The sequence below is a fragment of the Sinocyclocheilus rhinocerous genome, unplaced genomic scaffold, assembly GCF_001515625.1.
Source record: "Sinocyclocheilus rhinocerous isolate Xijiao unplaced genomic scaffold, SAMN03320098_v1.1 scaffold461, whole genome shotgun sequence".
Taxonomy (NCBI): domain Eukaryota; kingdom Metazoa; phylum Chordata; class Actinopteri; order Cypriniformes; family Cyprinidae; genus Sinocyclocheilus; species Sinocyclocheilus rhinocerous.
Window position 1 is genome coordinate 1,000,773 of NW_015624123.1, and position 11,174 is coordinate 1,011,946.

Here is an 11,174-nt window from a genome sequence, read left to right on the forward strand (position 1 = left end):
GGCCCGAATATGCTTGCTATCTGGAATTTCCATGCTCATTTTTGATGTCCTAGCCTTATGAGCAGTTGATTTATGCTAATCGACAGACTGTTATGTTAATAAGTGCCCTCATTCCGTTATATTATATTGTAGCAAGTCTGAGAAGTGTGTTATGTTCTGTCAGGTGTGATTTAAGCCATGTATGTTCTGTTCATGTATTATGTGTTCTTTTCGAATAGGGGCTTTAAGGGGTGGGTGTTCTTCTTAAGAACGAGTCTGCGCACTCGTGTGTGGGTGGAGTTTTGGGGAAAAAGTTCGAGAAGTGTTTCAGTTTTTGTCGGAGCCCAAGCATTGGTTTTCACGAGAGCTCACATTAATGTAGGGATTTCATATACAGGACACAGATATGCCACTGAATCACCATCATGAGGCTTCGAATTAATCTAATCAAGAGATACCACAGAGATCTTTTGTATCAGGACTGAAAAGCCCTTTCACGACATATGGATACCTCGTGATCGTGAATGTATAGAACTAGTATATCCAGCAGGAAAAGGATGAGTAAATTAACTGATGCCCTCAGGCCCGCGAACACGGGATCTATACCGCGTGACTGCCGCATGACCCATTGAACATCTGCTTTCTGCCCTGACTGAAATCCCTAACCGTCAAGTGAGTCTTTTCACTTATTTTGATCGCTAAACTGGTGTCAGAAGTGAACTGATCCAGTTGGTCTACGAGATTGCTGACATTATCGTCCCTGCAGCACGATGCGGAAGCAGACTCGAGAAAAGATTAAATCCGAGCCAGACATGAGCCGAATGTTTCGGGAGGCTCTGGGCGCTTCGGCGTGGGTTTCCGATCGATTTGCAACAGATGAAGGCAGTCTGGAACTACACAAGGCTCGTGTGAAGGAGGCTACGAGGAGGATGGCTGCAGACACCGGGCTTTCGCTGCTGGATCCGAGTGCCACCGAGAGCCGGCGAAGTTTCACGAGGACAACCAACAAACATGGCGGCAGGCACGGAACCACACTGTCTTCGGATGTAAACAAACATGGTGGCGCACACGGAACCGTGCTGTCTTCAGATGTAAACAAACATGGCGGCGCCCACGGAGCTGCACTGTTGACGGATGTGAATGAATATGGTGGCGCCTGCGCTGCCGCGGTGACTGTTAAAACCCATGGGACACTTTGGGGTTTCGAAAACACTCAAACTTGTCAGACAGAGTTTTTAATGGGGGCTCGTGAGAAGAGATGTGGAGGATTTTTGTCGGCAGTGTGATGATTGCACTGCCTACAAGGGGCCACCTGGCCAGTCCCTCGCTCCCCTTCAACAGTTCCCCGTAGGGGGCCCAATGGAGAGGGTGGGGGTGGACATATTAGGTCCTTTTTCACATTCAGAGAGGGGTAACAGGTTTTTGCTGACAGCTATGGATTATTTCACTAAATGGCCAGAAGCTTACGCACTGCCTGACCAAGAAGCCGAGACAGTGGTAGATGCATTGGTAGATGGCATGTTCTGCAGGTTCGGGGTTGCAGTATCCATACACATTGACCAAGGCCGGAACTTCAAGTCACGTATCTTCTTAGTAATGTGCAACAATTTGGGGATCCACAAAACAAGAGCCACCCCTTTGCACCAATAGGACCCTCGCAGAACAGCTGGCCATTGTGACTGCTAAGCATCAACGAGATTGGGACAGGCACTTGCCATTTATTCTAATGGCATGCCGATCTGCTGTGCAAGACTCAACCTCTTGTACCCCCGCCCTTTTGATGTTGGGGCGAGAGATCAGAACACCTGGAGAAATGGCTTTCGGGAGGCCACCTGATGCACCTGCTGTGCCCCCGGGCCCTGAGTATGCTAGGAAGCTTCAGGACACATTGGTGTCATAATTCATCATAATTTTGCAAGGAAGCAGTTGTTGAAAGCGGAGGCCCAGCAGAAGTGAAATTATGACCTGAAAACAAAAGGGTGACATTTCACAGCGGTAGAGATTGTGTACAGCCCTCAGAGAAAGAAGGGCAGGTGCCTTAAGCTCGACTCCCAGTGGATCGGGCCATGCAGTGTACTAGAAAGAATTGGAGAAGTTGTTTACCGGGTTCCGTTGCCTCCAAGGGGTAGGAAGGTGGCCGTGCACCGGGATAGACTGGCACCTTACAGAGGAGGTGCCGCTGCAGCCCTGGCACCGGGCTCCTCTACGGTTATACCTACTCCAGAGGGCGAGGCAGGACTGCAGCCGAGCACTGCCAGTCCTCTGGCGGTCTCCCCTGCAGCCACACTGGTTCTTGAGCTGCAACCTTTGCATTCGGATAGCCCTGTAAGACAGGAGGGGCAGCCACGGACTCAGAGAGTCAGGAGGCTGCCGGGACGGTTCTGGCACTTTGTTCGTTCCCTCGAGGTCGAGGAACTTTGTGAAGTGGGGAACAGTGTAGCAAGTCTGAGAAGTGTGTTATGTTCTGTCAGGTGTGATTTAAGCCATGTATGTTCTATTCATGTGTTATGTGTTCTTTTTGAATAGGGGCTTTAAGGGGTGGGTGTTCTTCTGAAGATCGAGTCTGTGCACTCGTGTGTGGGTGGAGTTTTGGGGAAAAAGAGAAGTGTTTCAGTTTTTGTCGGAGCCCAAGCACTGGTTTTCACGAGCGCTCACCTTAATAAAAGAAAAGCCAAAACCGTCAAGTGAGTCTTTTCACTTATTTTGATTGCTACAATATTAATATGTTTAGCACGTTACAATCATTATATAGCTCGAGTTAAGATAGCCTATTCCCTAATGAATTAAACCGTTTGTTAACATACAGATTGAAAGCGTGAATGGTCTCTCTCCCTCTCTCTGTTAATGGGTGTGCAGTGTACTGTAGCCTATACATGTGTGTGTGCATGCATTCGGGGGAGGGGTGCAATTTTCAAATAATAATCGAATAATACCAGGCGACCTTCGAATATTATTTATGCCTGAAATGCCCATTCCTAATTTAAACATTTATCAACGCAAACATCAGATATGGTAAACGGAAGATCAAGCAGCAGAACCAGTGAGGTTCATTCTCGTGTTATGCAGTATCGTTTGAGCTTTCACAGGAACTGTTTGTTTGCTGATCGTTGTTTGTGAATAAAAGCCTAATTTCAATCTGTTCATCATATAAGGCAATCGTGTCTGCTCTGCTCTATTCATATAAATTAGTTTTACAATCTCTTTAAGAACTTTTTAAGCATCAAAGTGGTAGCTGTGTGGACTCAATGCATGGACAAAAATCTCTGTTTTCATTTAAGTATATTCACTTGTGTTTTAAAAAATACACAAAAGACTTTTGGGTGTGGAACAACATGAGGGTCAGTAAATGATATCAGAATTTTCATTTTGCGTGAACTAACCCTTTAAAGCACATTTCATCATCAAAAGTTAGTAGTAGTGTTGGGCGATATGCTCAATTTTCATATCGTCCTATCGTCAGCCTGTGAGATCGCCGATACACGATATTATCATGCTAATTTATTTAATTATTTATTTACCTAGTTTCATTGCCGGAAAGTGAAGCAACTCCAGTGTAAGGCTAAAAGCAGCCTAATGTTTTTAATATGACTGAATTTGTATTTAACATGATAACAAATTAATAGAAACATCGTAAGTTACTAATTATAATGCTTACATTTCCTCAGTTATTCAAAAAGCAGCTACAGAAAACGAACAAAGAACATTACATTACCAAAGAACATCATCACAAGCTCAGTCTAGCGTGAGTATATGCACTTTAATAACACTCCCATTAAAATCAGTCAATCTACACTGTATGATGAATAAATCTCTTATACTTACATCGCACGTACTTCTGCACTTTGTTGTTTATGATGAGAGAATTCGCGAGTCAGAATTCAGTCAGGGCGCGCTGAACAACGGAACTCCGCTGTTTCAGTGGCGAGTCATCTGAACGCCTCTGATTGGCCAATGCATTCATAAGCTCTGCATAATTGTGTGTGATTGGTTATAACGCGCACTACCGTAAAACACGGAAAAAGAAATACAATGCAGCAAATAAGCCCTAATATTAATTAGATAGTATTATTAGCCTGATAATAATAATAATAATAATAATAATAATAATAATCGTCTAGCTATCGTCAAAGGCATCAGCCACAGGCGATATCTCTGACTATCGTCGATACACGATACTATCGTCAATCGGCACAACCATAGTTCCCTTTCAGTCGGTCACTCTCGACGTCACGTCGGATGACCGACGAATTGGGATCTCGCTTAGAGAGACCAATCTACTTCGAGTGTAAACTAGTGCTGGGTTTTATGCATTCATCAATGCACAGTAATTATCTTCTTCCTCTCTCTTTTCTTTGTTTAATCTAATTTTTGTTTTTGCTGTTTACAGTCCCGCACCTGCACCAGTATTAAAGGCCATCTCAGCCAGAGGGAGGACCACCAGCCATACCTACTGGTATTGAGAAGGATCAAGGGCAGGATCACCTTATTCTATGTGGTCGGACAAGCTTCTCATCCCTTCTGAAGGAACCAGCTCCTTGAGTGCTATCAAACTCTTAAGTCCACTATGTGCTCAACCTGTATCAGTAGGTCCTTGTCAATGTCTTTATCTTCCTACTACACTCTACAACAAATGACAAAACATTTTTCAGAGCATCATGTATTTAAAGTACAAGGATATTTTAAGTTGAGAGTACATCTAACAGCCAACATTTTGAAGTTCTACATGCCTTTTGATCTGTAGAGTTCACATGGGTGATATGATGGTGAATTTTTATCTTTCTTTTAAAGCTCCCCTAAAATGCTTTGAAAAACGCAGCATTATATTCTATGTGTTGAGGTCATTTTAACTGAAACAGGAAGACAGGGCAGGACATATCAAGCAGCCCCGCCCCTTTTTTAAATAGCCAATAGTGTTAGTTTATATCACAGCTTGGACTAAAGCCGTTCAGAGCCGTTGAGCTCCGTAAAGCCGCATTTGACAGGGTATGACAGCCACAATCTCATCCATATTGCTATGAAATATAGCATTCTGTGTAGAATTCAAATAGCTCCAATACATTTTGTGGTCTGCGCCAACTCACACGCATGTGATCCGCTCCGTGCTATTATGTCTCTGGACCGGAGCAGACTGTGTGTGCGGTGCGTGGGTTAGCGTGACATTTTCCTCAATGGAAAGCATATTTACACTGTCTGAATCGTTCCCAATCCCCTATATAGTGCACTACGTGTCATTCATCGTACAGAAAATACAAATTCTGTGAACAAGTGACCGATTTCAGCCGGCGCTTCAGCATCTAATTATAGTGTAGGGGGCAGGACGCTTCGGATTCTAGAGAGCATTTGATTGGACAGAAAGTTTGATGAGAAACTGAAGTACCAGGTGACGTCAAAAAAATCCATTTTGGCGGAAGTGATGAACTGCAAGCTTTGAATGCTTATATCTTCAAAATGTGAATTTTGTCACTGTTTTTGAGCACACTGGCATATAGATAACCTTAAGACTAACATATTGATAATAACACCCAAAAAACCACAATTTTGATTTCATGGGACCTTTAACTGTTCTATCTGAGGCGTCATTGTTGAAAATAAGGTTCAGACTGATACAACACGTTGGCTGTTATTGAATGCACACATTATGTATTTTTAGTTGAACTGAATGCAGATTACATTTAATGACAAATCAGGGTTTGCATGAACACTATATTAGTGTGAAAATGACTCCCCTTGGTATTAAGCTATTAACACACCTAGTGTAGTTTCAACACTAACTTGGTGTAAATGAGGGGGAAAAGCAATAATGTTAATGGTGAACACTTACAGTGTTGTTTTAACTCTATGCAGTGTAAAAAAAGTAACACTATTTAAAGTGCTAGTTTAACTCTGTTTGGTGTGGACCTATATAAACACTGAGAAAGTATTATTTTTTCCACTGAGAGTGTGAATTTAACACTTTCAAATTTTTACCTCTATGAAAGTGATTTATATTCCTCATTATTTAATATAAGTAATAACAGCAACATTTTATGTATAAAACAAAACTGTACAACAAAAAATTCTGAGTTAAATCTGAATGGATCAAGCGACTTTTGCAGTTTATCACTTGATAGAGCTGCAGATGCACAGTGCACATTTGGTTAAATGGCCAATGCAAGAAAAAAAAAAATAGTTTTGCCTGAAGTGTATTGCCTTAAAATAAATATAAAAATATTATAGTATTATACAAAAATATATTGCACAATTAAATTGTTTTGCTAAATGAAAAGCAATCTAAAACATGCTGTAGAGAGAGAGAGAGAGAGAGAGAGAGAGAGAGAGACAGACAGACAGAGAGAGAGAGAGAGGGAGAGAGAGAGAGAGCAGATAGCACAAGGTAAGAGAGCAGGAGACCCTGACAGATAAAAGTAGTCCGGGGAGAGATGTTGATACTCTCCCTAACCTGGACACTACAGCAGATAAGTGAACACCAGCCTTTCACTCTCAGATAAGAGCAGGGAGGGTCGAAGGCTGCAGACACTCTGACAGAAACACCACAGCTGCATATGTATCATCTCCAAGAGTTTATACCGGTTGCTGTGACCAGGCAGATGCTTTTGACTCAAAAAAAAAAAAAGGGGTTGTTTATTCCAATATTAAAGCTGATTTCTGCCAGTGATTTTAGTATATTATTGGGCCGCTATGACAAGGAATAAAACGCACACCACTGAAGGCTTGTCAAACAGTCCTAATGTTCATAAACGTAATTACACACCACAACTATAGAGGGCTGAGGTTACTAGCACACTGTCATTAGCCTGTATTTCAGTTTAACAGCCACCTAAACATAACAATTAGCATAATCAAACAAAACCTGTAATCATCCGTGAGTGCAATTAACATGGAAGTGCCAATGTTATGCTCATGTTTTGTCTTTGTCAGTATTTCCGTCTTCTGACTTCAGACCTTTTCTGCTTCTTCAGCTGTACAAGTACTGTTTCTTCTGTTGTCTCGGCTGGTAAAGTCTGTATAGTTCATTGTCTAGGTTTGCATCACCAAACTACATGGTACATGGTAAAATAAAGTACATTGAGTGGGGACCCGCACCATACATAATTAAATCACTTTTTATAGAAAACTATTATGGAGGACAGTCTACAGTCTCATATAAGTGTACGCCATTCAGATGACTCTTCACAAAAACACATAATACCATGTGTGAAATTGTTTGAATTAGCACCAAACTAATTATTAATCATGGAAATCACTCTTTTCTCACAAAAACACAATCCTAGGCTTGTTTTCTGCTCACTGTGAGACTCTGACTCAGTGAGACTGATTGCAAACAAATGTCAGTCAGATTGCCAGCAAGGTCATGGCTGGAGATATTAAAGCCTCATAGCATCAGGACAACAAAGACAAAGTAAAACAAAGTGGAAAGCGAAATTACCAATAGAAAAACTAAAAATAAGCGGAGTAGGTATCATAGAGAGCCGTCAATATTTAAGTGAATGACCTTTAAAAAACAATTGGTATGCTTATACTCTCACCTGTCTCACACACACACACACGGACACACAACACGCAAACCATGTGATGGTCTTTTAAGATTGAACACACATGAGGAAGTTGACGAAATATAAACGTTATACATGAAACAGAATAGAAATGTGCATGAACACATGGGTATGGATTAAAAAGGCCCCATTTACTAACCTGGGTGATCTGGTTTTGGTGGGGTGTTCGGAGCTGATGTGCGGGATGAGTCAGAATGCCTTAGTATTTACATTACCAATGAGATGTCGTGGCATCCGTTTCTGACTATCGAATGTGATTTGAGCACTGCTATTACTGAACTCCTGTGATTTAAGCATCGCTATTACTGAACTCTTGTGGTTGGATCACCTTAGATGTATGTTAATACCAGGTGTAAATAGGGCTTGAGAGATCAAAATATTTAGGCTGAGGACAAACATTTGAAGTCAAAGCTCACTCACTCTTTGCTCCTGGGTAGCCACGAAGGTCTGAAAGCCTGGGGCGACTCCAAAGCCCAGCTCATGTACAAAGGGAGGGTCCGCCTGACTGTGGATCTGCACCCTTACTCCTGCCTCAAATGCAGTCTCTTCTAAAGCAGAGAGAAAAAGAGAAATACAAAGATTAGTTTAGCTTCAACAGAGTACAATGGAGGAGTTAAGCGGAAGTAGTCTTGAATGAAGACATTTGCATCTTTAATGCTTTCATTCTTGAAAAAAAGAAAGAAGAAAAAAAAAAGACCACCTAAGCTGATTCAGCTGGTGACCAGCTTTATTTTATTTCCACCAGATTCACAACAACTTTGGTGTACACAGATTTGTTTTTGTTCTTGTTGTAATGCTGATGAACACAAAATAAATGAGTTACCAAGTTCAAGAACTTCAAGTATTTTTTTTGCACTTTTTCCAAAAACTTGAAAAATCAGACTTTCCAAATTAAATGGAATACAGTATAATTTTAAGGTCACTACATTGCTCAATTATATTTAATTATTTTAACAATGTGGCAAAAAATAATAAATCACACTTTTAAGAATAAAGAATATATTATAAAATGTAATTTCCTACTGTAATGCAAAGCTAAATTTTCAGAAAAGTCATTACTCTAATCTTCAGTGTCACACGATCCTTCAGAAATCATTCTAATATGCTGATTTGCTGCTTAAGAACCATTTCTTATTGTCATTAATGATGAAAACAGTTGTGCTGCTTAATATTTTTGTGGAAACTGATACGTTTTTCAGCATTCTCTGTTTAATAGAAATACCAAAAGAACAGCATTTATTTAGAAATCTTTTGTAAAATTATTATTGTTTTAACGTTCACTTTTGATCAATTTAATGTGTTCTTGCTGAATAAAAAGTTTTCATTCTTTCAGACAAAAAGAAAAAAATAATTTAGATCCCAAACTTTTAAACTGTACCATTTTTAAGATCATCAGGAGTCTGTCATTTGTTTGTGTGTGTGTGTGTGTGTGTGGTTTGAGTTGGTTCTAAATTTTATTCTAGATTTAGGGAGGAAAACAGTACAAACTTGTTGATAATTAGTGTGAATTATTGTGGGACATTAACAGCAGTAGTACTGTACACTCTCAGAAATTAAAGTACATAATTGTACCTTTAGGGGTACAATGGCTTGTCACTGGGGCTGTACCCCCAAGGGTACAGCTTTTGTACCCTTGGCATAGGGTACAAATTTGTACCCTTGTGTTTTGTACCTTAAGAGACCAGTTTTGTACCCGTGGTGTCAATTTTGTACCTTTATTTAACAGTTCAAAAATGGACCCTTCAAAAAGGGTACAAAATTGGCTTTGACAGGGTACAATCGTTGACTATAATGAGATTTTATGTATATATATTTTTTACACAAAAAAGGTACATACATGTACCTTGAGGTCCAATAATAAGCCCTATGGGGTACATTAGTGTAGATTGTACCTTGGGGGACAGAAATGGACTCCTACTGTACCCCTATTTCTGACAGTGTAGCAGTGTGGCTGTAGAGAAGCGCACAACGCAGGAGTAATCCAAATAAGAGTCTTTAATTTCAACTTAAACTCAAAGAACAGGGGAATAACCAGGAGCACGAACAACCACAAACACATCAACTAAAGATAATACAGGACACAGGAACTCAGGAGAACACAGGGCTTAAATGAACGGAGAACAAAGAGATAATTAATCAGTCACAGGTGGAAACAAATGAACAAATCAGGCAACACAGGAAAACTAGGCCAAGGCAGGTAGAACAGAAAACGCAATGAAAACAGACTCAAACCAAACACGGAAAGTGATAAGTACTCTGGGCAGACCGGCTTGAGCTCCTTTCTGTATAACTTCTTAATCCTAATTAATCCTGATTTCTGTGCGAAAACATGCACATATACTTATGCAGAAACATATACATATGAGCAGTTAGTGAACACGACCCACTGTGATCTACTTTTGAATGTTTTCACCCATGTATCGGTTATTCTGACTATCTGTGAAAAAGTACCAGCTTTAGTACCATTAACCTCAATTCAACATCATAACATGCTATCTCATAAAGACTCAAAAAATTAAAAAAATCACATAAAGGAAAGGGCGTCAGTAAATGAGACCTATTTCACAACCTTCCTCTGTTTTTCTTTCTCTCAAATACATTGCCATGACTCACCAGCCTGTGATATTGGTTGCGAGAGATGTGTTCATTTTCCCCCCTCCCGCCTCAACCGTTCTCAAAGGCCTGGCGCAGAGAGAGGCCTCATTCAGTCATCATGACCCCCGCAGGCTTGCAGGCATCTTAACAGCCATCTATAACAGGAGAGCACAGCCACAAAGACCCCCCACCTGCTACTCACACTCCAGAGGCCAAAGCACTGATGGAAACACACCATGACAGCAGCTGCAAGCAGCCTCACACACACTGGGACCAGTCAATACTTTCTGCTGTGTGTGTGTGTGTTCTCGTGTCCCATATCAAATGCACCAAAGTGTAGCTTGTCAAATATGATGGTATTACTTTCCAGAAGACAGTTAAAAGCTCAAAACCTTTCAAAGAGTCAAGTGGACTCAAGTTTTCAGACCAGAGTATATGTAAAGTATGTTGCAAAGAAAGAAAGAAAGATCCAATCATTTACTGTCCAACAACTATATTTATTAAATTGGCAAAAAAGACAAACAATAAATAAAAAAGTAAAATAAAAATAAACAGTCAACAATGACTAGCACTGTGGACCAGTTTTTATTTATTTATTTATTTAGTCATTTGGCAGACGCTTTTATCCAAAGCGACTTACAAATGAGGACAACAGAAGCAATCAATTGTAGTATTAAAACAACTAAAAACAGATCCAAAACTAAAAGCTGAAACTTTATAAATACTACTTATACACATTTTAAAAATAAAGAAATGAAATAAAAATGACAAATGCATACAACAAAATTGCAAAACTTAACATTTAAATGAAAAAAAAAAATAAAGCTAAAAACAATTCAAAATAGTAAAGAACAAAAGGTATAAGAGTATAATAATGATTCTAACATAACACTAAGCCAAACACCAAAAAAATAAAAAAATTTAAAATGTACAATTTTTTTTAACATAACACTAAGCCAAACACCAAAAAAAACTAAAAAACCTACATATATGTATATGTACAACCATACACGCATACATATATATATATATATATATATATATATA

The 11,174-nt window shown here is 39.9% G+C and overlaps 1 protein-coding gene across 1 annotated transcript in view; it reads right to left on the reverse strand.

Annotated features, from left to right (window-relative positions):
• Positions 1-11,174, reverse strand: part of asic2 (acid-sensing (proton-gated) ion channel 2) — a 146,299-nt gene that overhangs the window by 36,048 nt on the left and 99,077 nt on the right. The window contains exon 3 of the mRNA XM_016549585.1: positions 7,953-8,080. Within this exon, the coding sequence (XP_016405071.1) occupies positions 7,953-8,080 (128 nt within the window). The remainder of the gene's footprint in view (positions 1-7,952; positions 8,081-11,174) is intronic.